The sequence below is a fragment of the Canis aureus genome, chromosome 6, assembly GCF_053574225.1.
Source record: "Canis aureus isolate CA01 chromosome 6, VMU_Caureus_v.1.0, whole genome shotgun sequence".
Classification (NCBI taxonomy): Eukaryota; Metazoa; Chordata; class Mammalia; order Carnivora; family Canidae; genus Canis; species Canis aureus.
The window spans coordinates 66,066,173-66,091,177 of NC_135616.1; the positions used below are offsets into that span (position 1 = coordinate 66,066,173).

A 25,005-nucleotide genomic window follows, 5' to 3' on the forward strand; every position below is an offset into this window, starting at 1 on the left:
GGAGGAGGAGATGACACCTGGGTGGCTCAGTGGTTGAGTGTCTGCCTTCAGCTCAGGTCATGATCCCAGGGCCCTGGGACTGAGTCCCACACTGGGTTCCCCGCAGGGAGCCTGCTTCTCCCTCTACCTCTCTCTCTCTGTGTCTCTCATGAATAAATAAATAAAATATTTAAAAAATAAAGAAGAAGAAAGAAACAACAGGTGTCAAATAGAGTCACTTGTGCTGAGCTCCACATCAGGAAACAAGACTTAACATCTAATTGTAGTTTCAGCCTCTCCCAGGAATACGACCTTTAACCAGCACATCTGGAATTATCTGATCAGAACGAGTGAGCTAATTTGCCTCAAAGAGCTCTGCCCTTACGAAAAGGAAGGTGACCTTGCCTGCAACAATCCACTCTTTATTAGAAACTTCCCTTTTACACTCCTATCTGCCTATAAAAGCCTTCCATTTTATACAGCTCTTAGGAGCTCCTTTTTATTTGCTAGATGGGATACTACCCAACTCATGAATCATTGAAAAAGCCAACTTGATCTTCAAATTTACTCAGTTGAATTTTCTTTTTTAACACTGGGCATGACACACTTGAGCAAAATCTTAAAGCAAAAAGTGAATAACTGTCAGCTATTTAACAAATATTGACTATATGCCTCTGAGAGAAGGCAACTTAAGACAGAGCCATAGGCACTGTTACAGACCAAAGAATTGAAAAGTGAGGAAGACTCAAAAAACAACCAGACTACAAGTTGCCTCATACAAAAAACCAGTAAAGTCTGTAAAAATCTCTTCCTCCACAGCAGCAAAGCTGGTATACCAGGAGAAAGGGCACGCCTCTGAAAAATTTGCACACCTGCATGAGTTTATCAATACCAAGTGAGAAGAGAAATGGTTCAAGCCTTAGAAATACTGATGAAAAAATGATGGGCTTTAAGAGCAGAGGTTTGAGTGACAGCAGACAGAGACTGGGCACATCTGCAATCTGCATGTGCATCCTGATAACATAAACAGCAGATAACACAATACCAGAATAAAAACAGGGAAATAAGATAGACCCAAAGCAGCACAGAACCAATTCTCAGAACCACATGCAGTCCTGGTGACCCAGACTGGAAGTTAACATGAGAGCCACAGTAACATTTATAGAGTGAACCACACTGATCACAGGCAAAACGTATTTGTACTGAAGAAGGAACATCTATCCAGGTTAGGAGAAATAACACGAATTAAACGAGCAAGAATAGGGGAAGATTTGCAAGTTGAGGAGACCTTCAGAGAGACAGTCAAAACAGGAAGCAGCAGCCAGCAGAACTGTAGACTGCTTTGCATTCTTTCTACCACAAGAGGGAGGGAAGCCAAGAATACAGTTGGAGTTTGACCAAGCAGAATTGGAATTTGGGTAGAGAATAAATGGAATAAGCATGACTGCTGGTTGCCCCCACCAGGAGAACCCTCCCTGCCCCTTACAAGAATGTATTCTAATGAGGAAAGCCACATGCAAATGAAGTTAAAAGTAACCCAGAGTGGAGCAAAATCCCAGGAGGCATTCATGGAGAGTCTGGATAGCAGAAAAGGGATGCAAACAGGAGGGAAGAGTTTAAATTGAACATGAAAAGGTTAAAACTAAGTCTGCATGCTTGAGAGAGTTTCTGCGGTGTAAACCTGAAGGTTCTCCTACTGGTTTGAGCACAGCTGCACCAGTATATCGTATATATTTGTTGCCACCACTGAACAGAAGAGGTGCTGGCCTGGAAAATGGGAGCTCCCCTTTCCCTGGTGGCCTGTGTGAGGACATACAGGAGCTGGGTGAATTGAGCCTTCCCTGAATGAGTGGTAGGAAGAGAAACCAACAGTTATATTTGCATCTTATTGGTGATGGTGGTGACAATGGCAAAGTGAGAGATTCTCTATATGCAGAAACATACATATATGCATATCCGTATTGATAATACTGAGTTTTACTAGTTGTTCATGGTTAATACCATGATGTGCAATCAGTTCTAATACATATGTAAAATTTTGTCATTATCAAGTCTTGAGTTAAAAGAAAGGGAAGAAAAAATGCTCAGGAATTGTTGAATTGGCTATCAGAATCCCATTTTTCAGCCATCCTCTTTCTTAGGCATCTCTCATTTCAATGTTCATTGAAAGGAATATTGAAAGGAACGATAAATGAATTAGCCTGTACAATTTAAATTATTGTCCTTTCTCCCTGACCCTCTCTTCCTTTCCAAGCTTTATGGTTGGATTTGGGTAAAGTGTGTGTATATATATATATGATGTAACTCCACCATATATTGCAAGCCCTACCCCCAGCAGTATGAGGAATCGGCTACTCTGAACCTGCTCTTTCAATAGCAGACAACCCTAACTCCAGGATGTGCAACCAGCTTCTGTAACATGGGTCATGCTTCATGCCCCAGTTCCCCGCTCAAATGAAGCCTAGCCTTTGCTGGCTCTTTCTTCCTAGGGAGCCAGACTTTATCCTTGTTCCACTGGCTGAAAAATGAGTGTCTTTTTCATCCAACTTCTCCCAAATCAAGGTGTAATTATCCACCTATAACTATTACCTCTACCTGTGGATTCCTGGCTCCCTGCCCCTAGATCCAATGTTTTGGTAAGTGACATCATCTCAAAGTAGACGTAAGTTCATTCATGAGCTGCCAGCTATGTTTTAGAAACCAGCCTTACAGCTCAACTAATTCCCTCAACCCTGGATTCAGCCACAAGGATAGCAGTAAACTGAAGTTAACTGAAGTTTGAGAGCAATCAGGCTGGAAGCCAGAGGAAGTTTGAGTCTGTGGCCCTGGGAGCCCATGCAATGAAAGGTTTCAGAGGATCAGCAGCTTGACCTCTTCTCCTCCCTGCTTCCTCGTTGGAGCAAAACTAGAGGCAAGAAGAGGGCAAGATCACTGTCTGTGTGACCTCTATACCTACGTTAAATAGATAACTGGAGAGAAATGGGAATTTAAAAAGAGCACCATGAAAGCAAGAATCATGGCACCTTTTTCCCCCTTCACATTGCCCTAGTTCCTCGCAAAGTGCTTGGCATATACTAGATGCTCACTTAATCTTTGTTGAGTGAATGAATGAATGAATGAATGAACAAAGGAACTAATGCACATGCTGGGTGATTTTTCAGCTGTGTTCCTACTTGTCTCAGCACCATCTGAGCCCTGGCTCAGGAGGACCAACAGATCACGCCTGTATGTTCAAACACAACACCTCTCCTTTCAGGCTTTCAAATGCGTTTATCACATCACTTAGGTGAGTCTACACATTTAATTGAAATACATCACTCTCAAAGCCCCATGAATGACACCAGCCGTTTTGGGGCCACTGCTGTAATTTCCAGAGATGCCTGGCTAATCTGAGTGACATGGCTTCAAGACATCTCAAATAAGGAACAACTACACTCATCAGTCTTGCCTCCCTTCCCTCCCTCCTGCTACCCCCCACAACTGGTGAGAATCTCACAATGTCCTCAAGGTGTTTCCAGGTCACAAGTAAGCCTTGGGCTTACTGTGCACAAGTTGGTCCTTGGGACTTCCTCACTGCCCTTTAGAGCTTCAGCATAATAGCCTGTGGTTCTTTCCACAAAGCTGACTTGCTCACTCATATGGAAATGGATCCAGGTTAGTAATGGGCATTTACTAAACAGCTCTTGTGCAGGCCTTATACAAATCCTGGCTCTTCAGGCATTACTATCTGGTTGAGTTTCTCCTCAACTTTCTTTCCTCCAGTGCAGCTTATATACAGAGTTCCTTCTAAAGAGTGCTTTGTGTAAGCTACCCTGTGCCGCATCCATTAAGTTTGCTACAGATAGAACCAGGTTTAAAGGAAACACAGGGCACTTTAGGGTGAAGGCAGCCTGTGAGAGTACAGATAAGAGGCACAATCATTCCAAAGTATCTACTTTAGGGTGGGCTGGCTAGATGCATCTGAGAACACAGACCATTCTTAGCCCCTATATAAAGGCAATTTGCCCAAACCGTTTTGCCCACTTAGGGTCCCTTTGCATCAAAGCACATACCTCCCAGACCCTTGCCATTTTAGAACTTGGGCTCTACTCATGCCTTTCATAACTTGCTAAAATCAGACTCTGGGAGGCAGAAGATACTTCCAGGGTCACCCTGTCCAACTTGTGTCCCCATGCAGCAATCCCTTAACATCCCCTGACAGACAGTCAGACAGCCCTATCTTGTGTACCAACTCAGAACCTTCCAAACATGCCTGATCATACACATCACCAGAAGCACTTGCAAAAAGTATAGCCCACTAACTATCTGAAGCTACACAAATTCAAAACCTGCTCAGAAAGGGCCTGTGAACCCAAATTTTTAACAAGCATCCATCATGAGTCCTATAATTAAGCATGTTTCTTATATGCATGGAATGCAGTGGTTCTTGACAGTAGCTGCATATTAGAATCAGCCAGGAAGCTTTAAAAAAAATCACTGGCAGGCCTTTACCCCTAGCCAGTCCTACTAAATTTGTCTGGAGTGGAGCCCAGGAGGTGTAAATTTTTAAAGCTACTAGCTGATTCTAATCTGCACCAAGGTTGAGAATTACTGTAGTATCTTCCAACCCAATGGTAAGCTCTTTGAAGCTGGCAACCAAGAAATCTATGCCTCTCAGTACCCCTTACTGAACCCCACCACCATGTGGGGCCCACCATAAAATATACTCTATCTCTACTAAGTTGATTTCATTTAATTGGCTTTGTTCACCCATCCAATGGGATGTAATTTCCTAACTCTATTAAGAAGCTGTGTGTACTTCCACTCCACAAGAGGCCAGACGATAGATAGAAGGATATGACATGCTACTACTTTTCCCAGTTGAGTCTGTACACACACACACACACACACACACACACACACACACACACACCCCTACGCTTAGCCCTCCCCATGGCCCCAGAATAAGCAGCTCAAACAATGCCAGAAGCCTCAGTGTACGATTCCTCCTCTTGCCCCAGTCCCCTGCCATCTCTACTCACATTGTACAGCACGGTGGTCCATCCTTCCATGGTGATGCATTGGAAGACAGTCAGCACAGCAAAAAGGATGTTATCAAACTGAGTGATCCCATCATTGGGGCCAATCCAGTCCCGGCATTCGTAGCCAGCTGGGCAGCCCTGCACACCACATGGGTGAGGGGGGTCAAATCCTTCCAGAATACCTGCAGATACATTTGGAGGGTAGGTGTTTAGTGTGAGTTGGAAATGGTTCCAGGAAGCCACAAACAATTCTATTTCCTGAAGAAAGGTGTGTCCTTCTTTGTTTCCAATGACCAGAGGAGAGAGGAAGGGAAGAAGGAGAAGGTAAGAAAAAATGACCCTACCTGAATTGTTTGTGAAACATGCTCGGTGCAACTTCCCACTGTAGAACTCTAAGCCAATGATAGCAAACATCAAGATGGCAAAGAAGAGCAGGAGACCAATTTGCAGAAGAGGCACCATGGCCTTCATGATAGACTTCAACACGATCTGCAGGCCTGGAAGGAAAGGAAGAGAATGACAGATGGAGCCTCCCTGAGCACCATTTGATACAACAGACATCCTTTACCTTCTTCTAAGAGGAAAAGGATGAGTCTTTGAGGGACAAGAAACACCAGTCCCGAAATGATGAAGACAATTTGCAAACAGACAACCAGAATACATCAAGACAAAGACTGCCATCACTACTTCCCCTGGAATCAATCTCATGTTCTTTCTCACCATTCTCTGATCATCTATCTTTCCTATTTCTCCTCCTTTATTTGTTTCATCCATGTCACTTTCTGCTTATCTCTTATAAACTTATTAGAACATACTTCTTTTCTAAAGGATATCAAGCCTGGCCTTGCTAGGCTCTAAGTTCTATGAGAGCAAGGACAAAATTACCTCCCTCACTACTCTATCTGAAAACTGGTTTCTCCTCCACTGTTGTGGGATCATAATTAGCACAATCACTATTCATAAAGTACCATATACCTTGACCCAGAAATTGTACTTCTAGGATTCTAGCCTAAGAAAATAATCAGAGATTTGAATAAGATTTAAGTAAAAGGATGTATGTTGCTGCACTATTTCTATTTAGAAAAAAATGAAAATATCTAATGTCCAACAACATAGAAATGACTAAATAACTAAATAAGTCATCCTGAATAAGATGGGCTATTATACCAGACTTTTTAAATCATATTTTTGGAGAACTTTTAATGTCAGGAACATCAAATGCTTATATGACAGGTTCCCAAAGTATGTACACAGTTATCACAATTACATTAAAGTGCACAGGGAAAAAGTGAATTAAAAACATAGGAAAATGAATGTTTTTTTCTTTGCATTTTATAACAATTTTTTTTTTACTTTGCAAATATTCTACAAAGATCTTTCACTATCTTTAAAATCTGGGGGAAAAAAGTTGCTAAATTTTAAAGCAAAATGTTCTGCCAGATTGCCGCGTCCCCGCTCTTTATTCCCACTAGAGACGTGGTTTCTTGTGTATCCCAAATTCCTTCAGCCTCAGATCCAGTGGGGACCTATCAGTAAAGCTTAGCAGAGGAGAAAGAAGGAAGGCAAGTGCTCACTAGGAATCCCTGACACGAGCTTCAGGGGTCTCAGGACACGCACAGCCCGGAGGGTCCTCAGGTCCACGTGTGTGTTGAAGTGAGTCCCCGCAGTGGCCAGGATGCTGCAGATGGAGACAGAAGGTCAAGGTTACCACAACCTGGCTTTGTCCCCCTGTTCCATGGGAGAAGCTGGGTTGAAGAAGGCTCAGCCTGGAAAGCACACAGAGCTGATGCCAGCTGCATGTGGGCGCACCTGAGCTTGGGTGAATCATCGGTGGTTCTGACTGGAATTAAATTTAGCCACATCTGGGTTTTACTTTGCAAAGAAGGAAAACTTATCATCACACCAGAATCCCAGTTCCAAATCATGAGTGAAAGACAAGCCCCCTAGCATCTGTCCCATTCCTGCCTCCAAATCTTGTCCTCTACCTTCCTCCTCCCTATCCCTTCACCAACCTCCTCTCCCACTTTCTAATCTACCAAGACCCCTGGATTTTATATTTCATAATTTTCTTAGATTCCCGTCTTCTTACTCCTTCAGGGAATTTCTCTGGATCAGTTGCAGCAAAGGAGTAACTCGTTCTTCTCCACCTTGGCACTTAAGAGTTTTTACCAAACAAATCAATCACACTCATGCTTATAATTAGGGAACAGCTTCACTGGTCCTCATACGGCACTTTTATAATTGCCCTGAATCACTGTATTAACTTGGATTTGGTTTCTTCACTTCTATTTTTACACTTCCGCAGCCAGACACACACACACACACACACACACACACACACACACACACACAGAATCCATAACAATCCTATTAGATTGTGTATACCAAGTACCTTGTTTTGAGGAGACAATTTATTGCATATAATCCCATGACACTGCAGGTACTGTGGATAGTCAATGACACTTAGTATTAATGAAAGACACAGCAGAGTTGTGTCCTGACTTAAGCACTTGAGAACTGTGTGATTTGAGGCAAGTTACACACACTAGCAGCCTTACTACCCTCATCTACAAAATGGGCGAAGTACCATGACCTCGTTCTAAAAATGAAATGACATAGTATTGAATATTAACAGTGTTCTAGAAGTGATAATGTGCAAATGAGATATTACGTCCAACACAAATATTAATAATACTGGTTTTGTAATTTTGTCTAATTTTAGTCTTCTTTCTGTGGAATAGTACTTGTCCTCCCTCAAAACCTCTCCATGACAATTTCAGCTATCTGGAGCCACTGGCGAATGAGTCACTCAGAAAACTGAGTTTTCCATACAGTCAAAGGACAGCGGGAATAGTTTCTGTCATTTAATTATTTTGGATGAAACATTTCCTTCAACACCTGAAATCGAATGGACGGTCTAGGCATATCTCTAGAAAGCAGATATAGAATCAAAAGGTACAAATTGCACAGATCCACAACATTAGATCACGAGCAATAACTTTGAAATACGCAGTGCTGGCCAAGAACAAAATGGACTGCTTCACATGGTAGTACACTTCCTAACATTAAACATACTCAGGCCTAGACTGTAGGACTATCTATTAGGAAGTTAAAAGTGTTCCAACACTGGTTGAAGGTTATCTAAATAACCAGAAGAGATTTCTCTCAACTTTAAGACTCTATAATTCTATGTTAACCCAACCTCAAAACAAGAACCAGAAAGAAATTTGACTCTCATAAAGGGTCTCAAGACCTCGGCAAGTTCTAAGATCTCCTCTACCTCTCCTCTTTCTATATTGTCTCTGAAAAAGAGAGATGTAGAAGAGCAAGTGTTCTGATGCTACTTTTGACTCACTCTGCCCAAACTAAAGAGAGAAATTAGGGAGGGGAGTGATGTCATTTCTAATAAGCAGGGAGAACCTGAAAAGGGAGCAGGGAGAAACATGGAAAATAGGACTGAAAAATAAAACAGACATAGAAACAAAGGCAAGAGGAGAAAGGGAAGGTTCAAGGATAGTGCAGTGGTGGAGAACCAGAACTCCAGGAAAATGGGGGTCACTGTTTGGCTGAATCTGCTAACAGAGGAAGAAGCACTGGACTGTCTTCTGAGGCGCAGTGCCCACGGGAAGTGGTTTCTCCCTCTGGCTACACACACATGGTGGAGAGAATATGCCCTGTTCAGAAATCAGAGCTGTTTCCTAGGATACCCAGGTACACTTGAGATACTCTTTCATATCATAAGAAAGAACTATTTCTTTCAGGAATATTTCCTGCCCAACCCTGAGTGGAAGGAGGTATATTTCAGAACATGGATGTGAGGGCCAAAGGACAAAATTAAAAAGCAAGAAGGTATAAGTGCAGAAAGAAAAATGGTAGAGTGGAAGGAGGAGGAGAGGATAGGGAAGCGAATGGTGAAATGAAACATGGAGATGAAAACAGGAAAGAAATCAGAAGAAATAAGAGCTGGCAGAGAAGCAAATGTGAGAGAAATAAGAATTCTCATGTGGGAAAGAGAACAGAAGTTAAGCTAATTTGAAGGAGAGAAGCCAAAATTCGGCACTTGTGGCCGGGGCCTCACACAGCGAGCCACAAGACATATCCATGCTCTTTTCACCAACCTGTCCTCTGAGTTATCCAAGCCACCCCAAACTTCACCCAGAACCATGTCACTTGGGGCCCCATGTTCCCCCATCCCCAGAATTTTCTGTTCCTTCATCCCGTGCAGAATGGCTGTCAACTGGATCTTTAGCTCATGCACATTGGCCACTGGCTGCTCCCTAGTGTTCATATCATGTTTGAGGGAGTCCCCATCCACTTGCTGGAAGCAAGAGCAGTGAAATTCTTGGGGAGGGGGAGATATTTGAGGGAAAGAACCCTGCTGTGTACCCCGCATAAAACTCTGCGCCCATTGCCATCACTGCCCTGACCACAACTTAGAAGAATTCTCTGTTTTTCTCTGGTTTCTTATATGTCTTTCCCACAGGATCCGGAACACGCACTGTGGAGTTGCTGTCTTCTGCATCTCTACATCCCCCACACCTAGCCCAGGGTCTGGCAAGTAAAAGGTGTTCAGTGAATGCTTGATGGATCGAATTGCACTGATGAACATAGTAAATGTGTTGAAGCAGAAACCAAACGGACAGAAAGATCACAGAAAGCCTAGAATTTACCAATGAAAAGGGCAGGTGGCACAGCCAGGATGCTACTCAAACACATGCCTGTTTGAGCTCACAGGAACGTACTAGGAATCTGCCCTCAGACATTTTAGAGTCTAAGGTGGCTCTTCCAAAATAGTGTAGGGCTTCTGCTCTCAAGCAAATCTCATAGGACAGGGTCTGCCCAGTATTCAGTAGGAGAGTTAGGGAGAGGGAGGGGAAAAGGAAGACAAAATGCAAAGCCTTGTCCTTTAGCAAAGTCTCAGTGCTGAAGCCTGTATAGCTCAGCAACACTCTGAGCCTCCCATGTAACAGGCCCTGTGCAGGAGGCTCAAGGCAAGTACACAGCAGGAAAGGGCCCAGGTCCTCAATCCCACGGATGCAGCAGACAAAGAAATGAAATAATTATGATTCACTATGAAGAATGTCATAACAGAGATGCTTACAAAGTGCTCCGAGAATGGGAAACACTGCAGGATCACGAACAGGGCTTACTATCTGCTAGCATTTTCACAGAAGTTATTTCATTAAATCCCCAAGCGCATCCTGATATAACTACTGTTTCCATCTCCTAGGAGAGGAAATCGGGACTTAGAAAAAATTAAACTGCTGATACATGGCAAGACCAGGCATTAAAGTCTCTCCTCTTCTGGTATCGAAGTCAAGCCTTTCCCCCACTCTGCCATCGAGCCCTGCAATGTCTTTGTCAGTACTGCGCAGCTCCACTGTTCTTAGTCCAGCGTATTGCTAAAAATACCAAGGTCACAGTGTTCAGCCTCCCAACAAGCCAGTGAGCTTGGTTCGCTTTATCCCCAAACCACAAATCACTAAGGCTCTCCAGACCAGAAGGTCGGAGGCTCCTTGCACTTGAGGTGATGGCTGCTGTAATACTATCTATACACACACATGCGCGCGTGCACACACACACACACACACGTGCCATGGAATCAGAGTGTGGCCACCATGCACAACTCCAACTCTGAGTTAATACAAAGCTAAGCTCTGCCCCATTCCATGCCGCATTCATGTATATTCTTCAGAAACGGGGGCTTTTTTCCAGTTCTTTTGTCCCCATGAGCACAGGGCCTGGGTAGGGAGCTCTGTACACAGAGGGGCACTTAATTCCTACCTTACTCCCAAAGCAGAGGGTACCTGTGACCACCACCAGCACAGACGCAGGGTTCAGTGGACTATAAATGTACAAAAACTGTTTCCTAATGGATGTCATGGTTCAGCCCTACCTCTAATGCTTCTGCTCTTAGCTCTGAGCAGGTAAGAGAAACCTAGAGCCTGATATGATCCTGAGGGTGTGGTGACCATCACTTCAGTGGCAGGAGATGGAAGGCATGGTCTGAGCATTCACAATCAAATGGTCTTTCCCCAAGTCAATCACCCCAAGAATTCTCCCACCCAAAGAATTCCTTTTGACCTTGGGGTTCATTCATAGCCTCCTCATCAATCCAAGTCTAACAGTCTCTTTTCACACTTCTATGGCTAAAAATTCCCTGAAGCATTATACAAATATTACACCAAAAAATTATCTGTTGCTTATCTGCAATTCAAATTTAACTGGGCATCCTTTATTTTTATTTGCTAAATCTGGCAACTCTATTCAAGGGATGACCAGGTAAATAGCTTCCCTCCCAGTTGTTGCCCTAGCTCTAAACAAATGTGTAAGTTCTCTTTTGAAGAAGAGACACAAACCGGGGGCCTCCTACGCTTAGGCCCAGGAGTTCTACTCTGAGCTCCAAAAATTACCTCTTTGCTTCTGCCCGTATACATCCGAAAGGCAAGTTATTCATTAGCATCTGTGCAAAAAGGCTGATTAACAGGAGCAAAGGGTGTTAGGTGCTTTACCAGCCCATATTATAGGAGACCAAGAGGAGACATGGAGGGATCTAATTCAAGTTGGATTCCCTATACAAATTTGAGCCAGGATATCATTTCCAGGGGTAATCCACCAAAATGAGTTGCTGTGTCCACTTAGAAGTGTTTTAAAGGTGGTTGGTTCCTTCTTCTCTCCTACTATTTCACCTCCAAGGAGGCACCAAAGTCTAACATATCCTTCCTCTAACACATCTCTTGGATTCACCTCTTATTCTCCAGCCTCCTTCTTGCCTGGAGTGCCCACCCCCTTGCCTTCTTTCTCTGCCTAAATAATATGATCCAGACTTCAGAGCCAGATGGCATCCTACCTCCTCCTTGGAAAAGATCTACAGTCAAAAGAGACTTGAACTAGGATTATGAGGAAGTGGTAAAGCACATACTCTCCTGTCATACTGGCTGATTTCAAATGCCAGTTCCCTCACTTACACTAGCTGTCTGGCCTTAAACAATTGCCTTCCTGAGCTATAGTGTTCTTATCTGTAAAATGGGGACAATATCCTCCTAAGAGGGTTGATGTAAGAATTTAAAAAGATAAGATGCTTATAAACTTCTTCACATAGTGCTGACTTTAAAAGATATCAAGAGCTCATAGAATTAAAGGGATATTGGAAGAGCAGGCTGGAAAAAACCAGGGAAGTAGAAATCTTGGTGTGGTAGGCTGAATAACAGATTTAAAGATATCCAGATCCTAATCCTTAGAACCTGTGAACATTACCTGATATGGCAAAACTGACTTTGCAGATGTGATTAAGGATTTTGAAATGGGGAGATTTTTCTGGATTATCTGCGTGGGCCCTGAATGCAATCACAAGTGCCTTATAAGAAGGAGGCACAGGAAGATTTGGCTAGAAAGAAGGCAATGTGATGACTGAAGCAAGAGGCGATGCTGCTGGCTTTGAAGATGGAGGAAGGATGCAAGGAATACAGCTCTAGAAGCTGGGAAAGGCAAAGAAATGCCTTCCCCATGCTAAAGCCTCAAGTGAGAGAGCACAGCCCTCCTGATAACTGATACAGCCCAGGGAGTCTAATTTTGGAGTTTTGACCTCTAGAACTGTAAGAGAATAAATTTTCTTTATTTTTTAAAGATTTTTTTATTTGTTTATTTATTCATGAGACACAGAGAGAGAGAGAGAGAGAGAGAGAGAGGGAGAGAGAGAGAGAGAGGCAGAGACACAGGCAGAGGGAGAGGCAGGCTCCATGCTCGGAGCCCAACGTGGGACTCGATCCCGAGTGTCCAGGATCAGGTCCTGGGCTGAAGGTGGCGCTAAACCGCTGAGCCACCCAGGCTGCCCTAAATTTTCTTTAAAGCTACCAAGTTTGTCACAATTTGTTGCCACAGGAATAGGAAACTAATATGCTTGGCAAAGGTCAGCAATTCCAGGAATCTGATTCTTAGGCCACTGCGGGTATCACGAGACATATCATTGCCAACTCTACTAATATCATAGTGTTGATAGCTTAAGAGTCATGGAGGAAAAAGCATGTGTTGGAGCTTAAGTCACATGTCCCTTTACATGCCATCTGGCTGCACTGGGACAGTCCTCTAGCACTTCCAAAGTGGGCAAGACTCCCACCGAGAACACACACACTAACGGAGTCTCCCAAAAGGGAGATTGGAGACCATTGGGGAATCTGGGACATGGAAGAGCTAAAAAAACTATGTCTACTAAGCTAGACTCCTAGAAAATACTTAGTAAATAGGTGTCATGGAGGAAGATGAGAAAGAATATATCTGGGGTTTTGTTTGTTTTAGTCTCTAAAATAAAGGGATCAGATAAAGGAACTTCTCAAGTTCCTCCTGGCTCTAAGACTGAGCCAAAACCTGTCCAGAAAGTGCTACACCACTCCAGCTCACACAATCTCCCCTTTCTCTGAATGTCTTGAAAGCTGCACAACATTTAACACCTGATTGCACACCCTTCTTATGTCTTAGAACTAAGGTCTTAGCGTTAATGATAATTAGCTGGATCTTCATAACTCAGTTCAAAGCCAGCTCCTTGATGGCAGAAAGTGCCACATTTCCATCTACTATGGTCCCTTCTCTAACAATATGCAACAGTATTGCCCAAGAAATATCCTTGACTCGGTGATAAATGGGTGTTAATACATCCCCAACTGAGGCAGATTGGATGGACTTGTCCATGGAGCTGTGAATGAGCCCACAGGCTTGATATAATTAGATAACCAAACTGAAGGAGATTTAACCACATATGAAAATAATGATGATCTATCAAAAGTCTACTAAATTATATCTAATGTTTGGCTCTCCATTTCTTTTAAGTAAATTACTAAAAGTCTAATTTGATTTAGGAATCAATTCCTAAAGATTTTACTTCATTTTATCAAAAACAAAACAAAACAAAAAGTCCCTGTGTATTAAATTGTGCTATAGAGACAAACTCCCTTGCCCCCCCCCAAAAAAAAATTTAACTTGCCAAAATATATCTGAGAATGTATTTGAGAGCTTGGATGAGGATGAGGATGAGGCTGGGAGAGGGAAAAGTGGTGTCAGATCTGACCCGGTGCCCAGTCTCTGTAAGCTGCTCCCTACTCCTCCCCAGACCCTATGCTAGGGTCCTCTATCCCATTCAGGCTTAGCTCAATCTAAGAACCCAGAACCCAGAACCCATCTACAATGAGCTGATAACTACTGAACATATGCTCTGCAGTAGACACTGGCATGACAAAGGAGAATAGGATGAGATGGTGGCTGTCCTCATGACACTTAGTGAAAAAGACATTACACAGACCATAATTATAGTAAGTGGAAGGTCAGGAAAGGATGCCTCCCCTATGGAAATGGCACATGAGCTCAAAGGTGAAGCATGAGTAGGCCAGAGGAAACCACGTGGGAAGAGCATCCCAGAGGCAGGAGAAGGCAGGCGTAGAAGGGACAGAGGTAGAAAGGAGACTGGTATACTTGAAAAATTCAAAAAAAGGGCTGGTATGACCAGAACCTATTGAAATCCAGGGAAGAATAGAGAACAGAGAGGCTGGAGAGCATGGGAAAAAATCAAAGAAAGAAAACTTCACAGACTTATTTTAGAGATAGGACCAAGCCTGGTAGTGCTCAAAATCCAGGCTTACACCCAGTAATGGAACATTGGATACCCACACTGACTCCAAGCTCCAAAGCAATTCCCTGATTAAACACTGGTCTCTAACCTTCTTCCCAAACCCCAGCCCCAGCCGCTAACAATGCGTATCTACCTTGATCACTCTACCTGAATTAATGCCAACTTCTGTTCCCACAGGCCCTTCCTGGGACAGCTGCCACTGCCTACCGCCTCTACAGTAATCCTTCCTGATAACAGAGATATCCTATAATCATGCCAACTAGGAAGGCTGGGTCCCTCTCCAGCCCAGAGAGACTGAATCTACATTATCCTCAGCAAATCACCCATTGTCCTGAATAGTGAATGGTTTAGGGATAAACAGGTGATGGAACTTAGGCCTTTGAGTTTAAGGGAAAATATGCTGTGTTGCTTCAGTTCACTCATTTTCTTAGAACAAAAGTAAAAGCATATATAAAGCAATGATTTTCAAACTTTTTTTGAACAAAGCCTGCAGTACAAAATATATTTTATATCACAATCCAGGATAAATATATGCGTGTGTGTGTGTGTGTGTGTAAAATTGCATAGTGCCTCATAAAATAATACTCCTTCTATGTGTGATATATTTTCTCTTTCATTCTTCCTTGCTATCCTTTGTCTCACACTGGTTGCAACCAATTAAGTTGATGTCATAACTAATGTGGTCAACCTACAGTTTGAAAAACTCAGATGTAGAGAGTAGCTAATATACATATTCATTCTAAGGAGATTATTCTAAAGAGGACAAGATAGACTAATATGAACTAACTGCTGCTTCAATAGCACCACGTGGTTTCTTGGTGTTTTCCAAGAATGATGAAATAGTTTGCCTTGAAAAGTTTTATTGTGTTTTTCTAAGAACTGCAGACACAGCAGTCTAGGGGAGACCCTATTCCCTCCTCTGTTACCAGAAATAGGAACAGAATCTTGCTGCCCTTCAGAATGGGCAGTCTTAATGAGAAACCACTACCTTCAAAACTATCATGGGGCAGCTATTTCTAGGGTTTGGTTGGTTGGTTAGTTGGTGGACTGTTATTTATTTAGGCTTGGATCCAAGATAATTTATGACCAAGGCTTTCTTCCAAGTAAGAAGTTATAATATTTCTTAAGAGGATGAAGACAGTAGGGTCACATTGTTCCTTTCTAAAAGACAAGGTTTGTGCCATTTCCAGAAGAGACAAGTGGTTCTGTATTTAACAAAGGTAAGGCTACCCTTTCTGGAATTTAAAATGGGGCTCCTAATTAAATTTCATATGAATCTTTGCAGCTATGAAGTGGTCCCAAAATATTCTTTTTGATGAGCAGAAAAAGCATGGCCTAAAAATCCTCTTTCCTTGCCCACCAAAAGAAAGTTCAACAATCAAACAATGTCATGCCAAGGAGAGGAGTTTGTATTGACATTTGAGACCAGATAATTATTTGCTGTAGGGAGCTATTCTGTGTATTGTAGTATCTTCAATGGCATTCCCCCACCTCTGCCCACTATGTGCCAGTAGCAGTTCCTTCTCCAACCTCCTCCCCGCAAACCGCCACCAGGTTGTGACAACCAAAAATGACTAGACATTGTCACGTGTCCTCTGCGGGGACAGCCCTGGTTGGGAACCACTACTGATGGGGAACCTCTCAGATAGTGTGATTCCTTCCAACTGAGGAGTAGCTTGATTAAAGGTAATGTGTGCTGGAGGGTATTATGCTGAGTGAAGTAAGTCAGTCGGAGAAGGACAAACACTATATGTTCTCATTCATTTGGGGAATATAAATAATAGTGAAAGGGAATATAAGGGAAGGGAGAAGAAATGTGTGGGAAATATCAGAAAGGGAGACAGAACGTAAAGACTGCTAACTCTGGGAAACGAACTAGGGGTGGTAGAAGGGGAGGAGGGCGGGGGGTGGGAGTGAATGGGTGACGGGCACTGGGGGTTATTCTGTATGTTAGTAAATTGAACACCAATAAAAAATAAATTAAAATAAATAAATAAATAAAGGTAATGTGTGTGTTTCACAACTAGTCTTCATCCACTCTTGAAGAAGCACACATAGCCTCTCTCAGGCAGACATGAAGATGCTCCCAGGGTGACCCCCAGCCACACACAAGTCATAATTTGGATGAAAATGAACTGATGCTGTCATTGATAAAAATGCCCTCTGCCTTCTTCTTTAAACATCTCCTAGTGGCTACATGAAGCTTAATCCCAGTGTGTCTACAAAGGAAGCTTGAACCCAAATTTTCCCCAAATCATGCAAAGTAAAGAACACAATAAAAAGGAGGGTTTTATTTACTTAACCTTAGTGTAATGGATGCAAACGTCAGGTTCCTACCAATGGTCCTGGGTTTTTTCCTTTAAAAAAAATCCTTGATGTATTCATTCAGACACAGCAAGGAGAAATGCCAAGCAATGGGTTGAAACTCCGTAAGTGTCATTCAAGTCCAGGTAATGATGGTGATGGTGATGATGATGATGATGATGATAATTTTTAAATGCCTTGCTGTTTCACAGTTAATGTAACCCTGTCCCATAAAGATACCATTATTCTTGATTTTGTCAGTTTGAGAATTAAGGCAGAGAGAGAGAAACTGGCTAGCCCAAGATCACGGAGATAGTAAATGGTCAAACTGAGACCCAAACCCAGAAATTTAGATTCCAAATTTGGACTGCTTTCAGTAGCTACAAAAGATAATGGCTAATAGCTAGAAACATATCCCAAAGGTAGATACATTCAACAAATGTCTTCTCTAGGACAACTACAGAGCTGCCTCTCTGCAGAGCCTTAGGTGTCCTGTGATTGCAGGATCATATGAATGTTACCAAAACTGTACTTCAGAGAGCTGGCAAAGACAGAGAATTGCTGTAGAGGGAAATCCCACATTATAAGAGCTCGCTAACATAAATACATGTTCTTTCAGTTGTTTTTCTAGTAGTGGTGAGGGATTTCTGTTGATCTACCTCCCACACACTTTCTCTCACCAGGTCTCCCTTAGGTCCAGAGACAAGCACTTGTGAGATGGCTAGCCTGGGATAGAGCAGAAGCCAGCTGAGCAACAGAATGCAGCTAATTATCCATGTAGGGACCAAGCCCCTAATGCTGGCCTCCTTAGAAGGCTGCACTAGTGACCTCCAGTATCACATTACAGAGACCAGTTGTATAATCCTATACTGCCCACACGCAGTGGCCACCTACTGTTTGAACTTCCAGGACCTCCTTTACCTCTAACAGCGACACTCTACCCCTACAGTTCTTTTCAGAAACTGCAATGCTCGTACATGCCACTGCTGACCAGTTACATTGCTCCCTGGGAATGTTTGGATTTAGGACCAGAGTTCGGGTAATCTCTCCTGAAGCAGCTAAAGCCCTAAAATGGAAGGCTTCAGGAGTTGTCATTGTTCTCACAGAACAAAGCTGGCTGTAGTGAGAGAGAAGAATAAAGATGACCCTGGAGATAAGAGATATGAAAAAAAGTAGGAATTCCTCTGGAGCTAGCACCCTGATCCTACAGTTCCTGAGGCCCAGCTACCTCCTGATATTTCTGCAACTTAGTGGTTCCATGAGACACATCTTCCTTGAAAACCCTTGGTTTCCATCATACACAATAACCCACTCACTTATTCTGTCCAGATAAATACCACCTGGATAAGAAACTAAAGTGAAAGTTGATATAACTGGCCTGACCAGACAAGACTAAGTAAGATACACGAAAAACAAGGAAAAACGCAGAAGCATGCCTCTGTCATGAAGCTAATATACCAATCAGAGAATGTGCAAGCTTTTTTCTTAATGTCATTTTAGCAAGTGGCTTAATTCCTAAGATACTAAAACACTGCTCCCTCTTTGGGAAGACTGAAAAATTATACACATTCATGATGCTGGGGAAAGCCAGAGTCCTCTTGTCAAGACATCAGATGTGGTTGAGTGCAGGTTAACACTAGGTGGTTGGCTGACTAAAGGGATACTTCAAAGTAGGAGGAAAAGAAAAACCTAAGTAATAAAACTCTACCTTTAATAGTGTATTGGGTTAGGAGACATTTTTTTTCCTTTTCTTTTCTTTTTTTTTTTTTTGGATGTCTGAGGAATATCTAGCTGAAAGAATCTGAGTTTATAAAACCCTTTCAAATCATTGACTCTTTCAGAAAAATCATGGATCTATAAATTTTAGAGAAAACATATTTGTCCATTGTTCTACCTTCCTAGTTCTGCCTACAATGCCTAAGAGATTGATTTGTGTGACAGGCATATGCCATCTGTCTTCTAGGATGACAAGTATTTAAAAAAATACCCAGATAATTTCCCATACTTGCATAGCAGACAAACCTACAATTACAGTGCATGATGAAGAGGCAGCCATAAAGTTGTTATAAAATATCAACTGTCTATAGAGCCCCCAAATAAACTAGAGCTATTTGTCAGAGAAAACAAAGTGCTTTTTACTTTTTAGACTCATTAAACCAAAATTCATTCTCGTACTTCTGAGTCATATCACATCCCATATTACCTATTTACAAGTGATTCTAATAATTAAATGGAATTTTGCCTATATACAGGAACTCTTTAATTGTTACCCAAAACTATTTGATAGAGATATGTAAGCAGAAAGTAAGTGGTTTTAATTGTACTTTCATTGTGAATAAATAAAATGCTGAATTGTTGGAAGAATCAAGAGGTTAACTCTCCCAGCAAAAGAGCTAAGAGGCATGGCCATTTTCTCAGAAAGGAATTTAAAAGAGCACCTTTTTTTCTATTTATAAGGAACAATGGAGTATGTTTATTAATAATGGAGTCTAGACCAAGGGACTGCTGCCCCCTGTCGAATTGCTGGCACCCCGGGTCCAAGTTTAACTCAATGGCAATGATCTTTCTTTTCAGCTCTGAAGTTATTTTTACCTTGCCAGTTATGCAAATTAGCCCATGGCCTTGGAGCATGAAAGAAACCAGGCTGAGACCAGGTTAATATTTTATGAAAAAATGAAAATACTCTAAACCACTGATCCTGGCACTGATCTTCATATACTCTGTAACTACCCTGTATAGATATCACCATGGCAAATTTCTGTGCCAATCTAGCATCAAAAAAAGGCAAGATATAAACAATTCATAAAAGAAGAAACATAGAATATTTAAGGATTATATGAAAAATTTCCATAGCATTATAGTCAAAGAAATTCAAATTAAAACAACACAATAGCCTGTCCCGCTGTCAAGTTGTCACCAGTAGAAAGAAAGCATATTGGCACTTTGCAAAGCTATTGGACATTTGTATAGAAGGTCACATAAGATGTTCATTCTCTTTGATCTAGTAGGTTTAGGAAATTAGTTTAAGTCCATACTCCAAAATGAGAGCAAAGTTTTACATACAATGCTGTTCAGTGAAGAATTTTTATGATAGTAAAAAAATTTTAATTACCTATAATTGAATTAAAAAAAAACAAACAATCCAATTAACATGAAGAAAAGAAGTGAATAGACATTTCATCAAAAAGAGATGTGGGTGACAAATAAGCAGCACCATTATTAATCACTATGGTAATACATATTAAAATCATAATAGTTATTACTACACACCTACCAGAAAGCTAAAACAGAAATGAAACCAAGCAATAAAAAGCCTGACAATACCATATACTGGTAAGAATGGAGCAGCTGGAACGTTCATGTATTGCTAGGGGGAATACAAAACAGTACAACCATTTTAGAAGACAGTTTTGCAACAGATGCTTAGAATTAAACATATGCTTGCTATATGACCTAACCATGAATAGTGATTTATCACAGGTAGATTCATTATTGCCCCAAACCCAGAACAATCTGAGTATCTCTCAAATGTGAATAAACAAATTGTGATATACCCATCCAACTGCTAGGCAACAAAAAGAAAAACTGCTGATCCACGCAACAACATAGGTGGCTCTCAAAGGTATTATGCTACATGCAAGAAGCCTGAATCAAAAGGCTACATCCTATCTGATTCCATGTATGTGACATTTTGCAAAACGCAAGACTATAAGAACAGAATAGCAATTTACAAAAGCCTGGGGACTGGGAGAGAAGACTGGCTAGAAAGGATCCTCAGGGAACTTTGAGAGTGAAAAAATTATTCTTGTCTTGATTATGGTGGTGGTTAGTCAGCTGTATCCATTTGTCAGGGTCCTTGGTGTTTTTTACTCATTGTCATAAAATATACATCCAATTTACCATCATAACCATTTTTAAGTATACAGTTCAGTAGCATTAAGTACATTCCCACTGCTGTGCAACAACCACCACCATCCATCCCTGTAACTCTTTTCATCTTGTAAAAGTGAAACTCTATACCCATTAAATACTAATCTTCCATCATCTCCTTCCTGCAGCTTCTGGTAAATGCCAATCTTTCTGCCTCTGTGAATTTAACTACTCTGGATAACTTAAATAAGTGGAGTCACAATGTTTGCCCTTTTATGACTGGTTTATTTCATTCAGTATGTCCTTAAGGTTCACCCACGTTTGTAACATGGGTTAGGATTTCCTCCCTTTCTAGGGATGAAAAATATTCCATTATAAGTATCTACCATGTTTTGCTTCTCCTTTCACTCATCAATAGACACTTGGAGCACTTCTACCTTTTGGCTACTGTGAATAATGCACAATAAACATTGGTGTACAAATATCTGTTCATGTTCCTGCTTTCAGTTCTTTTGGGTATTTCCGCAGTAGAATTGCTGAATAATATGTTTATTCCTTGTTTCATTTTTTGAGGAACTCCCATACCATTTTCCACAGAGAGACTTAGTGTTTCAACAACACGGGAATGGGTTGAGTATACTGCATTAAATGAAATATTATGCAACCTTTAAAATGCTATTCCTATATTACTTTTAATTACATGGAAAAAGTCATCACATAGTTTTAAGGGGAAAATATAATTTTAAAGGGAAACTATTTTATGTACAATTAAATTCAACAATATGAAATGTGTAAAAGAAGAAAAAAATACTGGAAGGAAAAATACCCAAAGAATAACAGTAAAAGATTACAGGTTATCTGGTTATCTGTATTTTCTTTACATTACTCTGTACTTTTCAAAGTTTCTTTAATGAGAATGAATTCCCTCTAGAAGCCAAAAAATGCAACTATAAAAAAAAAAAAAAAAAAAAAAAAAAAAAAGGGAGAGAGAGATTGATTGGAATAGCTCCCTAGCCTGAACTCAGCACCACTGAAAGCAACTCCTACGCTTTTCATGAAACCACTCTTCATGGCTCTGTCCAGGAGGGCCACTGAACTGGATGGGGATTTTTTACATTCATATTAAGAATCAAAGACATGTTTTAATTGCTGAACTTCAAATCTGACTAGAATTCAACAAATGTAGAAAAAAATTTCCATGATTATTAGGTCACTACTTAAAACGAGCAAAAAAACTTCTGATACCAATACGGACTGAGCAGAGGTGAGGTTCCTCATGTTGTAGACCAGGCTTCATCTGATGCCCTCCCCGCACCCCACACCCTCAGGGGATCTGTGCTCTGAGGCCCTCCCTCTTATTCCTTCAACTCCTTACTCTCTACCTGCTGACACAGCTTTTTCCTGGATGCGTGAGTTGTCCCTCTTCGCCATCTTCATGTCACCAACCAGCTTCTGAAGCTGGTATGCGCTTGCAACTAACTCCACCTCCTTGGTCCACTGCCATCTGGGTTCTGCCCTCACTTCTCTATGGAAATGACTTCCGCTAAGGGTCATCAGTGACCTCCAGGTCTCCAAATCCAATACGTACTTGTTGGTATTCATGTTCTAGTATTTTATAATTCTGTAGTATTTGGTGCCCTTGTTTTGAAATTCTTCCCTTTCACCCTGAGTTACTTACTATTCTTCCTCTGGCCACTCCTCTTCCTCTACCCTCCTTTAAAAACAGTGTTTCATACTTGCACACACATCCCCCTTTTCCCCAATCCACACATTCTCCCTAAATGGCCGCACTGAAACCAAGCTTCCAACTATCACTTGAAAGCAAATGACTCCTCAGCCTTTATCTCCACTGTGGACCTCTCTCCTTGCATATCCAGTACCCTGCTGAGCATTGCTACTCTATGGTCCAAGTGCCTTCCACAGGACTTTTGGCCTACATGTACCCTCTACTGTGTATTCTTCACACAGCAGAATGAACTCACCAAAGCATAAATCAGATCAATTTGCTTAAAATGCTCTAGCTTCTCATCACGCAACAATATCCCAAACCTTTCATACAAATAAGGTCCTGTGTGATCTGGGTCCTGCCTCTGCCTCTCACCTCATCTCCCTCACTATCTTCAGCACTCTCTGTTAGCCAGCCATACCAGTCTCCTCTCTGTTTCTTGAACATTCTAGGTTTATTTGTTTCCAGGGATTTGCTGATCCTTTGGTTTATAACTCTGTCTCACCTCTTCACATGACTGTTTCTTTCTCAGCACTCAGGTTTCAACTCAAACATCACTTCTTTTTTTTCCAGAGATTGTTATAGCAACTCCTATAGCTTAGTCTCTGTTAATATCTCTGTCCCTCTATCTCTGTTGCCAATGTCCTCATCATGTTCCATGGGACTACCTGCTGGTTTCTCTCTGACTTCCTGCTGCCTTCTTTCACAGTCTCTCCAGATATTGGAATGACCTATGTAAAAAATTCAAGTCAGATATGTAGCATCTTGGCTCAAATCTTCTAGTACCTCCACGTGAACTTTAGAATCAGGCCATGAAAGCCTAGACTCTCATCACACTGACCCCCTCCAATCACCTTGTCAGAGTTTCCTACAGGTGCCAGGATCCCATACATCAGTGCTTCTGTACATGATATACCTTACTTAGGTATAGCCTGCCCCTCTAAAATACTTCCCTCCAGAGCTCTGGGTGGTGTGAGTTCCAGATCAGCCTTCCCCTGATGATCTATCTTAAAATTCATTTTTTCTTATCTATCTCCCCTACTAGGCTGAATTCTCTGAGGCCAAGGCCAGTGCCATATTTCTAGTACAATACAGAAGAAGGCACGTCCTAGTCCATTGGGAATGTTTTTTTTATTTTTTTTATTATTTTTTTTAATTTTTTTTTTTTATTTATTTTATGATAGTCACAGAGAGAGAGAGAGAGAGAGGCACAGAGACACAGGCAGAGGGAGAAGCAGGCTCCATGCACCGGGAGCCCGACGTGGGATTCGATCCCGGGTTTCCAGGATCGCGCCCTGGGCCAAAGGCAGGCGCTAAACCGCTGCGCCACCCAGGGATCCCCCATTGGGAATGTTATAACAAAATGCCACAGACTGAGTGGCTAACACCATAGAAATTTATTTTCCACGGTTCTGGAGGCTGGGATGTCCAAGGTCAAGGTGCCAACAGATTGATGTCTGATGAGAACCTGATTTCTGGTTCACAGATAGCCATCTTCCCACTGTGTCTGCTCATGGACAAAAGGGCAAGGGAACTGCCTTGGGGTCTCTTCTTATAAGAGCATTAATCCCATGAATTAATCACCTCCCAAAGGCTCACCTCTAAACTTCATCACACTGGGGATTAGGTTTCAACCTATGAGTTCTGCGGGCAACATGAACTATGACAAGTTGTCCATGGGAAGTATCTGGCACATAGTAATTAATATAGAAATGGATGCTGCAGGAACAGAGTGAGTAGTTCAGCCTCAAGCTGGAAATGATCTTAGAAAACACTACCTCTATAACAAGCTCCATGCCTCTATGTAGTGCTCTCAGGTCATTCCAGCCTCTACTTCATCCCTTAGAGGGATGGGCAGCTCACATTCTTCCAAGACAGCCTGTCCCTGACCTCGGAGTTATACAAAGTAACCTCCTCATAACATAGCTGTGAGACTGCCCTTCACATGTTAAAAGATAAGCATGACTTAATCCTTGAATTATTCTCTTCCCCAGGCTCACATCTTTATGTCTCCTCCCATTTCCCCGTAACTTTTCTTTAATCAAACCTAGTCATTCTGGACAGTTTTATCTGGAACCACTCCTGTTTGCCTCATCAAAGGTAGCACCCATTTCAAAAACCGGGACTGAGTTTAAAAGCAGGCTGGTCTGAATCTTGTTTGGGGACCCTAAACTCTTCCAGCAGCAGGTCCAGACAGCATCATCACTTTCAGCAGCCATTCTATCTTAACATACTGTGAATCATTTCAGCTGAGGGCACCTGAGGGGATAGCCACCCCACCCTGAGTGGATTCCCACACCCTGGTCCAGCCCTCACCAATGCCTCTGTTCCCCAGCCCAGGAGGGGTGCACCCAGCACCCGGTTCTCGCACCATGTGAGGCTGCATGTCTGCTCATCTCACCGTTTCTGACATATTTAAAAGAAATGGGCAGGGGACTGAAAATTCTGTGTGAACCATGAGAAAAATTGTGAACTAGCAGGTTCTC

The 25,005-nt window shown here is 42.0% G+C and overlaps 1 protein-coding gene across 11 annotated transcripts in view; it reads right to left on the minus strand.

Moving 5' to 3' along the window:
* Positions 1 to 25,005, minus strand: part of CACNA1E (calcium voltage-gated channel subunit alpha1 E) — a 381,746-nt gene that overhangs the window by 213,641 nt on the left and 143,100 nt on the right. For all 11 annotated transcript variants that reach the window (XM_077902060.1, XM_077902055.1, XM_077902065.1 and 8 more), the window contains exons 5-7: positions 6,575 to 6,678; positions 5,345 to 5,497; positions 5,001 to 5,182 (exon numbers count right to left, since the gene is read on the minus strand). In XM_077902060.1, coding sequence (XP_077758186.1) covers positions 5,001 to 5,182; positions 5,345 to 5,497; positions 6,575 to 6,678 — 439 coding nt within the window. The remainder of the gene's footprint in view (positions 1 to 5,000; positions 5,183 to 5,344; positions 5,498 to 6,574; positions 6,679 to 25,005) is intronic.